Source organism: Homarus americanus, unplaced genomic scaffold (assembly GCF_018991925.1).
Source record: "Homarus americanus isolate GMGI-L3 unplaced genomic scaffold, GMGI_Hamer_2.0 scaffold32871, whole genome shotgun sequence".
NCBI classification, from domain to species: Eukaryota; Metazoa; Arthropoda; class Malacostraca; order Decapoda; family Nephropidae; genus Homarus; species Homarus americanus.
This window is the reverse complement of record NW_024748870.1, coordinates 1,287,194-1,302,330: the sequence shown is the minus strand read 5'-3', so window position 1 is coordinate 1,302,330 and position 15,137 is coordinate 1,287,194. Positions and strand designations below refer to the sequence as shown.

At 36.4% G+C, this 15,137-nt stretch overlaps 1 protein-coding gene across 1 annotated transcript in view; it reads left to right on the top strand.

Annotated features, from left to right (window-relative positions):
• The first annotated feature begins 1,432 nt into the window (after window positions 1-1,432).
• LOC121853116 overlaps window positions 1,433-15,137 on the top strand; it is a 52,449-nt gene continuing 38,744 nt past the window's right edge. Inside the window, exons 1-4 of the mRNA XM_042347057.1 lie at window positions 1,433-1,481; window positions 12,214-12,306; window positions 14,020-14,144; window positions 14,951-15,067. Of these exons, the coding sequence (XP_042202991.1) occupies window positions 12,222-12,306; window positions 14,020-14,144; window positions 14,951-15,067 (327 nt within the window). The 5' untranslated portion in view covers window positions 1,433-1,481; window positions 12,214-12,221. The remainder of the gene's footprint in view (window positions 1,482-12,213; window positions 12,307-14,019; window positions 14,145-14,950; window positions 15,068-15,137) is intronic.

Here is a 15,137-nt window from a genome sequence, read left to right as displayed (position 1 = left end):
AAATGAAATAGTAACTTCTGGCGAGAACTTGTTGATATTCCGGTGGGGAGGAGGGTTCAGGGGAGGGAGTTGGTATGGGCCAACATAATAGTTGACGTAGCTACTGCTGAGTAGCGCCACGTGCGTCTGACCCGTCTTGACCCGTCGGTGGTCAAGGATGAAGTGTGTTCCTTTGAGTGTTATTGAGATGAAGTACATGTACAAGACAACATTTATTAAGGACATCACTCAAACGTTATAAACATGGAGAATTTACACCCTCCTGATTGGATCATTTTAAAAAAAGGCAGTGAAATCTCATTCTCTTTTGTATAAACGTAAACGTTTTTTAAATCAAGTCGCCAGAGAGTTAATTCGTATTCAATTACAAATTTCTCAAGATTGTTTGGGTGGTACATATTACGATATACATCCGTATAATGTGTTCATCAATTTATCTTCAATGCCATTGAGGCTGAAGTTCATTGATTTTGGGGGGTTGTATATTCCTTCAGAAAAAGCATTCATTCTTCCTCCCCACTACCACACTTCTTTAAAGAGACTAAAAAAAGAAACAGACGACTCTTCACAATTTTCACCAATCTTATCTACACCCAATATAAGAACAACAATAACTACAAGGAGCACTATACAGGTACCACCACCACCACCACCACCCCCAGCACCGCCACCACCACCACCACCACCACCAAATAATTATTGTAATGCTGACCAGTTCTTACGTAAAAGATAATTTATCTGACCCATTTAATAACTACACTAATATATATATATATATATATATATATATATATATATATATATATATATATATATATATATATATATATATATATATATATATATATATATATATATATATATATATATATATATATATATATATATATATATATATATATATATATATATATATATATATATATATATATATATATTTATTTATTTATATATATTATATATAAATGTTACGTTTTTTGTGGAAACGGTTATTTAGCAAAATGACCGTCATGCATATTGGTAATTTGGAAAATAGTTTATTGATTTATTATTATAGTTATAGCTTTTACACACACACACACACACACACACACACACACACACACACACATACACGCACACACACACACCAATATTTAAATATATAATTATCATAAGAAATTATATAAACTATAGAAAAATTTACGTGTGCAAACTTGTTTGGAAGTGGGAGTATATATCTCCATATGTGTGAACTCTTATAATTAACTATATTTTCAATGTTTAAGAAGCTGTATAAAGTGTATCATATTTGGTTCTTAAAAAATAATTAATACCATTTACACACGATCCGTCTATCGAAATTCTGTTTCATCACGCATGCGGCGTCTGCGCGTTCTTCCTGTTGCTGATTATAAAGGTCTGAGACTGGGTGAAGTGGGGACAGTTACCATTCTTCATCCCAACGAAACGTTTCTGGCTTCTTCTAATACGCCTCTTAGGTAAAGTCATAAGATATTTTGAGTTCTCTGGATACGAAGTTGATGAATGTTTTTATTTTTCAAATTAACGGTGTCAAGTCAACCTACGTAATCTTTCAAGAGGTTAGATAGTGTACAAGTGACGAAATATATTGTTTTACGCTAGTTGTTATATTGTGATACATTTTTACAACTATGGTCTTTTAGTGCGTATTCCATCCCGGTGAATACAATAATAATCAATCAATTTCTTAAAAATTAAGAGAGGTAAATCTCTCATTCTTTTTACAAAATGAACAAATATGAATTTGTGGTTGACTGAAGTTTGTATGGTGTTGCCAAGTTTCATATCAAAGGATTTCTCTTTGAAAAAGTTTGCTTTAAGTGCAGTGTAGTTTTCTTAGTTCACTGTCAGGGAAATAAACTTGGAAAAATCACCTTTGAGAATTAGGGTATCAAGTAGGAATAAAGATGGAGTCTACAACGCATTGTGTACATTGTTTCTCGTAGGTCACGGGCCATCGGAAAAAATTCACGTAAGGGAATCCTAACGAATCAACGATGGAACAATATTTACACTAGAGGAGAGTCAATTTAATATTCAGGTACAGAAAGCCAGATGCTATACACCGTTCAGTTGCAAAAGAATAAAATCAAAACATCCATATCCCTTGGTGTTGTTGATTAAATTCTTTTGTGTCGCCTTTGATTTTCCGTTTATGAATAATAAAGATTCTTTCCTCTAATGCTTTTTTAGGTGCCATCTTCGTTCACTGTTTATGATTATTTCACCTGAAAAAAAATGAAGAGTCTTAATTTTCCTATGGTACACAACCTTGGAGACACCCTGTAAAAATTCAGATAACATTACTTGTTTTTATAGAATCAATCTCTCCGAGGGTCAATTCATATTACCATCGTATGTACAATCAAAGACAAAAGTCGTGTCGCTGTTTTGTCCAAAGATTAAATATAACTCGTGAAAAATTATGAGAGGCCCCTACCACAAGGCAGAGCGCACCAAAAGTTTAACTCTCCGGCATATGTTTTCACCAAATTTCACAATACGACTTTTTGTCTTTCATTGTACAGTACGTGCATGTGCACCCCCGAAGATGAGAAATACACGAAAGCGCTTAGGAACCTTTAAGTTTTTTCCTATGTGGCTATTAGCCTATACATGGATCAGGTGTACTTACAGTGATATATATATATATATATATATATATATATATATATATATATATATATATATATATATATATATATATATATATATATATATATATATATATATATATATATATATATATATATATATATATATATATATATATATATATATATATATATATATATATATATATATATATATATATATATATATATATATATATATATACAAGTATATCACTGTAGTTGCACGTGATCCAGGTATATGCTGATCCCTCTGACCTGACTACCGACCATTGCTGTGCTTTTTAAAGATTAGTAGGGTCATTACCTAATACCTGACCATTGTGGACTGGGTCTCACCCTCCTCTGTATATATACTGTACACCTTGGTTTGTATTTCTCTTTAGTCTGTACTCACCCCTGAAGATGTGAATTACACGAAAGCTCTTGGGAACTTCGTGTTTTCTTCTTTCCTTGTGGTTATCAGCATATATATATGCATATATATACTAGTAGAATCCGGGCGGCTCATCCGCTAGGCCACGGTAGGACGCCACCCTCAAGGAGGCTCCACATTGTCTCACTGTTCAGTCCCGAAAATTTCTTCCATCAATAGTTCATTAACGGTGTATGTAAGTTCCACCATGTTTTTCACTACAACGGTACAGCAAAGATATTTTTCTTAGCATTAAACTGTTATTATTTTATTGTCTAATCATCACTACATAATAAGGTCACCCGGTATATTTAAGCCTCTCTCTGTCCATGTAATCCAGTTGCCTCTGAAGATGTCTTGAATAAAGACGAAAGTTAAGGTGCTCCGTTGTTTCCCTTTTCCCCGTGTGATTTTATCAAGATTTATCTTATCCACGTTTTCATTGTGAATCTACATGAAATATATATATATATATATATATATATATATATATATATATATATATATATATATATATATATATATATATATATATAATTTTTAGCCATGCGGACTGAGGTCGTTGATTATATGTTCAAAGTCCGCGTGTTATATGGACTAAAAATGAAGTATATATATGTACCTCGCGTTTCATACCAGCTGGATTCGGTAAAATGCTACTGACACCACATAAGAGGCACGGGCAGTTTCCCAATGAGGTTCACGGCGCCATCAGCTCGATGAACAGGCTTTGTGTGAAATATAACAGAGTCTAGAACTGCTTTTAGTGTCCTTGTGGCCTAGCCGGTAAGCGTTCCCTAGTCACACCCAGTAGGTCGAGGGTTCGATTCCTTGCTGGTGAGGTCGTTGATTATATATATATATATATATATATATATATATATTTCATTAGCCCAATAAACACGCGGACTTCTACATACAATCAACACCTCAACCCGCCAGGATTGGAACCCAGAGCCCATAACTGGTGGTTCAGCGGTGAGCGTTCCCCGGTCACAGTCATGGCCTCGTGGGCTGTGGGTTCGAATCCTGGCGGGTTGAGGTGTTGATTGTATATATATATATATATATAATGCGCTAAACAAGGATAACCACCGGGTAATTTATAAAAAGCATCTGGCGTTTTTTGCCAATTAGAGATAGTTCATTGTTTTTAGTGCTATATCAATGACAATTATTTTGCATGTAATAAAATTTGCAATCATTCATTTAAAACGCTGTTTACCGCCATAAAATAAGCAAATTATACCTAAATTAGGTTAGGTAAGGTCCGGCTATGTATGATTAGTTTAGGTTAGATTAGATTAATTTAGGTTTGTTAGGTATTGTACGAAACTATTCAATTATATCTATTAAATGATATGCATGATCGTTTATGGCTAGCAAAAGTTTCTAAACGAGAGAAATAGGTGAAAAATGTATACTGAAATCCTGTTTGACAGTGTCACCACCATGGATAAACGAACTATTCGCTCTCCTTTGATGACTGCTTACCGTGCCAAAATTGTCTGTCTGTGGATCGGTGGCATGCCAGCAAGAGAAATATCGCAGGAGATTGGGATCAGCATCACGACAGTCTATAGATGGATCCGTCGATGGCAGAGAGAAGGTACAATACAAGCAAGGCCGTACCATGGAGAGCCTCTACCGACCTCCTGGGGATATAATACAATCATGTCGTCCACTACACAAACTCAGCCCCTGACTTTATCTGCCTGTGTATTTGACTCTCATCATCCTTACTGCAATGGTTCGGTAGAAGACCCTTACTTTTGGGGCAGTGGACAACACACAGCTTTATATAATTTTCACTGAGCCTAGCACTATCACAATTGACGATTGTTGTACCTGTGTCATACTTAGAAAATCTGACTGAACTAGATAATCATAAAAACATATATAATTAACATAATATTCATAGAATTACACTTAAAAATATCCAACAACTCAGTTTGATTTCGTAACCCACATACTTCTTCATCAAAATATTGTCCCTATTATATAGAAGACAAACATTCCTCACGTGTCTTTACAAAATAACGGGGAACTTTGTTTGTGAATATTGAAACGTGAAGCTTCCAATGCGGTGGAGGATATTGATAAAATAATATGAATTTGAGGTAATGATGCCTTTTCAACGATAATTTTCTCAATATAACGATGAGGTAACGTATCACTCTCGGACTAAACACAGTAACATTCATGTTTGAGCCATTGGCAAGACGACATTGAATTACTTCTGGTTAATTTGGAAATGAAAATTATTAAAAACAATATTTTTTCTCTCTTTCATAAATTCATGAACTTGTATTATGTGGAAATAACAAACGAAATATCGAGAAACATTAAAATATAGATAATTTAAAAATATGTCCTCGCAAGAGTTGACAACAACAATGCAATTAATAACGAGTGAAACGACACACACACACACACACGTGCTTTGAAAAAAAAGACTTTGAATAATGATATCTTATTTAAAGCAAGAGAGGAGAGTAAAAAAGACATAAGAGGAAACCTAAACCTAAACAATTTAAAGAATAGAATGAAGGATTTTCAACGATAAAACGATTTAAAGATGTAATTTATTATACGATAGAAGTAATGAGTAGATAGAATTTGATCATTTGTAAATCAAGGTTGGATTACTTTGTTTTGAGGGATAGGACAATGTGAACTATATCCTCTTCAAGTAGATACGAAGAAGGAAATGCAAATAATTAATTACATACACATACACACATATAGCTTGAAACACTATATAGTTCTCTACTGTAACCTCTCAAGCCAAGGGTGAACTTAACACAATACTACTATTAAGCGTAGAATAAGAATACTGTCTTGTAAGAATCATAAAGAATTGTTTAGTTGCATATTTGTTTTTATTAAGACCCAATTGGTCAGCAATTGTTTCTTACGTTGAATTTTTGATCCCGTGTCTTATTTGATACTAAAATGTTGAAGACGACAATATAGAATACAATAAACAGTGAATGGAAAAGAAAAATTACTGGATATGGGATACAATACATGTAATTCCTTCTATGTATCAAGCATTAATGTGGTAAAACTCTCAACATACGCAAGTTACGTATGTATTTCACCTACTAATTACAGTCTGTATATCCTGTTAATTCCCTGTGAAATAAAACAAAAATATATCAAAGATGTCATGAAAATTAAGAACTAGCGCTTATTTCACCTGATAATTACTTGCTCACAAAACTAAATATGTAGCTGATTTCTTTCTATTATAAGGTGGAACTATGATCTAAAAGTTCACAGTCTACTGTGAAATAAGTGAATGATGTTTAAATGAACTGCAATGAATAAGTTTAACCCTTTGGAGGGCAGGGGTTCTCTCCGCTGAATAACATCGTCTGGTGTGAGCCAGAATAAAATGCCAAAGCACATCGCTTCCCTCTAGAGGGTTAATATTAGCAATAGGAAGTCAATGATTTCATACTGTATTAGCACACATTTCAGTCAAAATGGAAACGCCAGTGGTTTCAAAATTAAAATATTTAGGCAAGAGATTTAAGGCGTGTAAAAACTGTAAACTATGTTTTCACAGGGAGTGTTTTAAGAAGAGTTAATTAAATCGACTTGAAAAAAAGAAGACAAAAGTGAACATATGAGGAGTGAGACTGATGGGAGATAAATTACAAAATAACCGGGTATACTGAAGGGAATAGCAAAGGTTTCCTGGAAGCTGAAATACCTTGACATTAGGAGTTGTTGAAACGAACGACATCGCTCTGTGGCGTTAACAACATACTTATTGATGACAACAGAAACTTGAATAGAACGACGAATCGGAGGAATATGGGTGTATGAGTTATAATTGTTGCTGACTGTAGCGATATTTAGTGGCCATAGAGCAGAATGTATGGTCGTCTTCACTAAACACTGGTAGTATATATATATATATATATATATATATATATATATATTTACTGGCAGAATCGCCGCCCTCCGTGCGGCTCTTTCGCTAGGCCACGGTAGGACGCCACCCTCCGGGAGGCGCCACATTGTCTCACTGTAGTGCATTAAGGTGTCTGCTTTGATCCTGACTTTATACTCGTCAGAAGGCATGTTTTCCAGGGCATTTTTAAATGACTATACATACGTGTTGTGCTCATGCAGAATTTATTGGATAGATAGGACAATGTCATGTCTGACACCTTGAATGTTGCCACACCTGATCGTAGTCTGCTTTTCATGATCTCCCATGAAGTAGATTTCGAGGAACTTTGCCTGCACATCTTCCAGTGGTAAGAGGGATCCTGCTTTGTGATAGACTTGACCCTGGACTTTGAATGTGGGCATGTATCCGTGCTCACGAACTACTCTGGTAAATCCAAAGGATGTCATCTGGAAGCATGAATTGTACTTCCGTATATTTTCAAAAAGTGTTTTGACTCTGGTGTTGTTCCCAGCATGAGAGTCTTCAATGGTTGTGTTGGTTTTTCCAAATTTGGCAGTCGTACTTTCCCATGAGAGCAGCACAGTCCAGCAGATTCTCCTTTGTACTTCTTTGCACCGCAGTATTCACATTTCTTATCCATGTTGCTAATGACAACAGAAGGATACTTTTCATATTCTATATATGACATCATCCATCATCACCACTACATATAACACCACCCATCATCACTACATATAACATCATCCATTATCACTATATTTAACACCATCCATCATCACTCCAGATCGGTAAAGTAGTTTCCGAGATTCTCGTGCGGAAACACACACACACAAACACACACGGTAGGACGCCACCCTCCGGGAGGCTCCACATTGTCTCACTGTAGTGCATTAGGGTAGACCACATTTTTGGTTTTGCCATTAGCAGCAAGTATGTACAGATTTTTGCCAGTTCCCACTCTGAAGCATCCAACATAGAACTGTCCATGAGAGAAGCTAGGAAATCACCAGGTTTAGGCCAACCATCTTTAGGAACTGTCCCTGGCTTTTGTAGATGGACATGGCAAAGCTCACTTTAACCGGGAACTGAAGTCGCTTGAACTCAAATGGCAGGTCAGTGGTGATGAGAGGTAGCCTTGGTATATAAACGTCCTCTCCTTTAGCTTTTCCTGACAGTATTGTAGCTTCCATTACATGTGGCATCATGTTCTTAACCAACAAGTCTTGTGCCATTGCAGAGGATTGGTGGTTCAAGATTTCTTCAGAGCATTATAGGAGTTCCAATCTTGAGAGTGAGGTAGTGAGGAGGCATTCCATTGGGCTCCAAACAATTAAGGAATTCTGCAGGGTACTGGACTGCTTGATCCTGGTCGATAACTGTATCAACAGACTTGATTGAGGTCTCACTGCCTGGAAGCTGTCTGATTAGAGTAATGTTGATTTTAGCCACTGTTTTATTCTTTGGTGCCAGAATTGCGCATATCGCGCAGCCACTTGTGATCCTACATAAAACACCATCCATCATCACTCCATATAACACAATCCATCATCACTTCAGATCGGTAAAGTAGTTTCCGAGATTTTCGTGCAGACACACATACACACAAACACACAAAAAACACACACACAGACATACTTCTTTGTTTTATATATGTAACCGGTCGGAATTTACTGGACTTAATTTCTCACTTGACTTGGGGTTTATTAATTATTAGATGGAAATTGCAGTGGAAGCACCCCTTTGAGAAAGAACCCGAACCAGCACAAGAACACTTAAATTTACTAACAAAATGAATTCTCCGTGACTCGTGGAAGGATAGCATCTGTGATTGGGATGAATGAGACACACTGTAAAATTTAGACACTTATATTCCCTCCAACACTACAGACACAATCAAATAATGGTACACCAACATCTGCGCACCTCTTAACCCGAACTTAAAACACTACTCTGGGGAATAAAAGTTAATACAAGATATTGAAATTATTAGAACCTCAGACAATGCCTCATTAGACAACAATAAATTCAAAGTGCTAAGAAGTGTTGCTTAAACACATGAAACGGGCCTTAAGGGCTTTCAACAAAATAATATCAATCACTGAGGAAATGGTTTCAAAAAAATAAGAAATTAATAACTCTACAATGAATAGGCCTTCAGGGCACTCAACAAAATTATATTACCCCAACAGATACACACTTCCTAACCTAACTTAAACACTACTCTGGGGAACAAAGGTTATACCTGAGATTGAAATTATAAGAAATAGTAAATGCATTAAAGGAACTAAATCACAGTATCACTTACAACAGAAGGGAGAAAACTCATCTGAAAAACAGTTCCCTCATTCTCGGGCATCAATTAGTGACACAAACATTAAAAAACAATACTATCAAAATTATTTAAGAAATATTAACTACACACAGCTATGCTATATCAGCAACTGAAAAAATAGCATTGACTACACACAGCAAGATAATATCAGTCACTGAGAAAATATTATCACTATTTTAAGAGGTTATTGATTCCACCAATACCAGTAAACCAGGCTTCTTAACCTAACACATAGATTCCACAGGCACTCCGTAGTTTTTTAAGGCACAACCAACAGGCACCCGTAGTTAAGGCACAAACAAGCCTTTCTCCACCTTGGAAAATGTACCTCTAGGTTCCACTAGACTCTTGGCCTCAGTGTGTGATCATTCATTCACTCAACTAGCCTCATTTTACACTCAGCACATCCATGAAAAGCAGGGAGTGAGTAACTACGACCTTGTACAGTTGAGAGAAGCTTTAGCTTCCTCTTAGTTAGGGTTTTCACTAAACTGCTTGAAGATATGTGATATTGTGAGTTGAGGTAGAGGAGAGCTGATGACCCCAAACGATCGTCACGTCGTTAGTTGGGCACCCAGACAGCTGGTTTCACTCTAACTATCACCATACTCTACAGAGTGGCTCAAACTCAGGTCAGTGGATGTTCATACAGCTCGTGTGGGGACGCTTCATACCGCCGGCTTCACCACTCACCTGTAGAAACATTGCCTGTAAAATATTTTTTAAATATTTTAATGATTAGAGGTTGCTCAAGTCAAATGAATTTTAACAATATTATGCCTATGCTTAATGTTCATAACACATCATTTCCTAGCCCCCAAGCCTGGGCCCCCCTACTTAGTCTAAGTGGGTTTTAGCTGCTCAAGGCAGGGGTCGCATGAGGACCAGTCTCGCTCTTTGTCGCCCAGTAAGGTCTGCTTGAGGGCATTAGGGAATGATTTCCTGTGGTCAGCAACTGCCTGCAGTAGATACTGCAGTTGCTGTTCGTCCTTGGTGATGCGGCCGGAGAAATCTTGGACTAAAGCTACTCCTCTTTCTGCATGATCATTGATCACAGAAAAAGCTTGTACACTGGCTTTTGCATTTTGGAAGCCAGGATCATCTTTCCACTGTTCTACTGGGAGGGCTAGGAAATCTGTATTCAAGTTGAGCTTTTTGAAAATTGACTTTGTGTTCTTTGTCGTGAAATCATATAGGTTCTTCACTTGGAGTGTATCTGGGTTGATTGTAACCCGTTTGACATGCTTTTCTTCTCCAATAACGATGTTCATAGCTTCCAACATGCGGTCCTTCACTGCTGGGAGAACATCGTCATCAAAGAAGGCCAATGCAACCAACTCTTCTGACAAGTACCAGAGGTGTCTCATCATTTTATGGAAAGTTGCCTTTGATATGGCATCGCTGATGGTACTGTAGTCTTGTATAGCTTTAAGCAACATCAGATCTCCTTTTGGTGCCTTTGTAGCAAGTGGAGTAGTTGTCCAAGCCTTCACATATATTCGGGCAAAGAAAATGCACAAATCTTCATTGAGAAGGCTCTATTGGAGACACAGATTCGAGATGATTATCGAGAGCTGCTAGAGCTGGCCTCCATCTTCCTTGGTACATCACCTTCTCGGGGAGTACCATTTTCTGCTCCTGGTGCAATGCTTCAAGCACGATGAATGGCAGAGACCATTTATTCCTTCAAAGTGTGGTTATTCCATTCTCAGTTTAAGTTTACTCCAAAGGAGAACAGAGGACTAAGAGATTTGTGCATTTTCTTTGCCAGAACATTAAGCATAGGCATAATATTGTTAAATTTCATTTGACTTGAGCAACCTCTAATTATTAAGATATTTAAAAAATATTTTACAGGCAATGTTTCTACCCTAAATGGAAACTTTTGCCAGTGTCTGACAAAAATATGGCAAATTTTGTTTTTTGCCCCAAAATAAGGACCACCCTAATATATATATATATATATATATATATATATATATATATATATATATATATATATATATATATATATATATATATATATATATATCTTGATAAAATCACACGGGAAAATGGAAACAACGGAGTACCTTAGCTTTCGTCTTTATTCAAGACATCTTCAGAGGCAACTGGATTACATGGACAGAGAGAGGCTTAAATATACAGGGTGACCTAAAAACATGAGGTCAGGTCATAATGATGACATCCACTAATCCCCACACCAACACACACACACCTGTCTAGTCACGTCATCACCCTTCTCTTAAGCTCCTCTAAGCATTCAACATGAATTTGAGTAACGGCATGTACAAGCTGGACAATTTTGTAATTAAGAAGATTTGTGATCAGGTGAGAAGGCCGGGTCACTTGACCATCTGACCTGACCACCAACCGTTGTGTGCTATTTAAAGATTAGTAGGGTCATTACCTAATACCTGACCATTGTGGACCTGGTCTCACCCTCCTCTGTATATATACACCTTGATTTGTATTACCCTCTCTAGTCTGTACTCACCCCTGAAGATGTGAATTACACGAAAGCGCTTGGGAACTTCGTGTTTTCTTCTTTCCTTGTGGTTATCAGCATATACCTAGATCACGCGCACCGACAGTGATTTACTTGCATATATATATATATATATATATATATATATATATATATATATATATATATATATATATATATATATATATATATATATATATATATATATATATATATATATATATATATATATACACACACTGTTTGTAATGATATACATTATTTTTTCATTTTAGTCTTCATTGCTTTATTGACTAATCATAATGATTAATTTAATCCTCTACCTATTATTATTAGCAGACAACATCTGTTATTTATTGACAAAAATCAATACTCTTTACTCCCTCTTGGCAGGGTGAAGCATGACCAACCACAGCATAACGGTGGTGTTGATGACGCTCTTGTTCACATGTTCTGGGGCTGCTCGCTCCTTACCTTTGTCTACAAGTTAGTAGAGTGTTTCATTCTTTTTAATTCACCACTCATGTACACCCTTGTTTGGTTATTATTCTCTCTGTTCGCTACATCTGGCTACAGTTTTAAAGATAAATAGATGAAATTTGGTTATGTACAGTGTTACGACCGTGTCGTATTTTTCTATTTTTTTTTTTATATAACATGCTTCCATGTTCCATATTATTCCTGTAATGATGTGTTTTATTTACTATTATATTATCTAGTCGCCTTACCCTGTGCTGTTAAGGTTTTAACTGTTATTATTTGTTCAAGCCCATCTTATTTCTTCATTTAGTATTGTAACAAGCATTCTGTGTTGCTCTAACGACCATCTGCATCGTTAAACGACCCATGTTCACCGGCTGGTCGCTTGGCGCGAACCGACCATATATATAGTACTCCACCTGTAGACAGAGGCAGTTCAGTCCTCTTGTCATACAGTTCACATCCTTTGAGTGACTCTCGTCACCTGTTATTTATACCTAATTCATTTGTGTTGTACCTGTCGCCACCAATGTGGTATATCTATGTGAGTACCTATTTATGTCACTATTTATGTCCATCAGTATTTGCTTATTTACATTTAAGTAATTCAGTGTTGCTTCACGTTAGTTAATTTCAGTGTTAGTTTTTATATGTTTATGCAGTGTTAACGTAATCCAATGCTTTATTTTTATTCTTTTGATGTTTCGATGTTTAGTATCATTTGTGTCTTTAAGGTTTCGATAGTGAATCGATTTGTTGTGACAGCCTACGAGGCTCTTTATTGCGTTAATATTTAATGTAATTAAATTCTTAAAGGTTTACTTTATTTATTTTTATTCCCTTTTAATTTACTTCACTACTTTTGTTTGGCTACGCCTAGAACCTGGATATTAAAGTAAATTAAGAGACGGCGTAACAACAGTCACACGATTAACATACATCACTGTAGTAACACAGTAACAGTAGCAGTAACACGAAACAGTAATCGTGACTACCTGGTTTTATTTTAAGGAGCGTATTTTTTCTTTTTTACAATTAAGAAGAGGTCGTAAATATCGTGCTGCCAAACAAGCCTTAAGGGTGGAAGGTACTGTACTTGTGTCGTGATGACCGAAGTGAAAAATTACTGTATGTCAGTGGAAAATGTATTCATTAATGACTGTTGTAGTAATTCTTATGAAAAGTTTGAGCATTGCTGCCCGTATCATCATTGGGTATGACTTTGCTTGGGAGATTGGTATCCCCGCATCCCCTGAGCAACGCTCTTGTGCATTATGCAGAAGACCCGACAGCAGCACCCTTATCCACTACCTCCAAAGATGTCCCCACACACAACGCTTCCGTGACGCCTGCTGGACCACCACTCCACGACCCCCTGACGGAGACACGATGATCCTCCCCATACTGGCCAGATATTTTGTAAATAATATTGATTATGTGTTAAAGGAATATCCTTCCTCCCTTAGGCTTTAGTAAGCCCCTTTATAATATTTATACTTTATATACTTGTCACACCTGCCAGATGCTTCTGGTGTCATTGTACAGGGGTACCTAGTGACAGCACTAGGATCCCGCTTCCTCTATCAAGGAATAAACAATTGAAATTGAAAATTGAAAGTTTGAGCGACGAGGATTGTTATTAATAATTAAGTTGTTGAAAAATAGATTTTCTTTGAAGTGAATAAATTCACTTTTTTTTCGTTGTCTTATTGATTTCAGAAAGAAATGGGGAGTTCCTCAGTCCTTACCAGGCAGCTGGCGTAGTACTTGAGGCAGCGTCAAAACCTTGCAGCTCCGTCATTCTCCTCACTGATGGCAGGAACTCACCCTTTTCTGAATCCGATGTAGGTTCTACATTTACATTCTACATATTTATTATCTCAGGTGTTTCCTTCTACATGAGCTAAAATAAACAGCTCACCTACAGACAACATTGTAATACTATAATACTGTAGTTATCTAATATTAAAATATTCAAGTGTAAAATGGTCCGTCAATTTAAAATTTCGAAGAAGTGTCGTAGGTACAATATATCCTTCCTGTGTCTTTTGCATGTGAAGCTTTTCAAGAAGACAAAACTATTATATCAATGAGTGTCTTGAACAGAGAAATCTTATAGATAAATAACAAACACACGATGAAAGAAAGATTTTAATAAATTGTGTGTGAAATCCGCTGTTCTTTTTAATCGTGATGTGGAGAATGTGTAAAGTTTATCTATTTTGATTCAGCGTACAAGGCACCAGTAAGTAGCATTCTGTTAAAAATTTTCCTTGTATACAGTACAACTGATTCGAATTTTGGGCATAAACTACACGTCAATACACAACTAGATATTAAAAAAATGCACAGCTGGAAATTTTTTTAGAATGTAATTTTTTTGAGGAAGTAGTCCCATACAAAACTTTTCAAAAGATAATAAAATTTTATCTTAAAATTTCCATTATCTAAGATCGAAATGAAAACTATGGCATCTGGACACTCCTTCGCTTGCTGCATTTTCAAGGATGAATAATGTCTTAAGACAATAAACATTTCACAATACATTTTTCTTTTTGGGGGGGACTCGCATTTCGAATCTCTTCATGTGTTCGTAAAAAATCTAAATATCAGCTACGTGAGGAAAAAAATACAGCCATTGCTTTCTCAGGGCATCCGTCAGTTGGTGGCTACCTGGAGTGTGGGGGTATTTGAAGTGGCAGTGGACGGCCACGACGCTAACGTGACGCAGGCGCAACTCTCCCTGGTGGTCGACGCGGCTCGGCGGGTAGGTATCTCTCACATTACGACTGAGGCGGGTAGGTCACTCTCACATCACTACTGAGGCAGATACATCA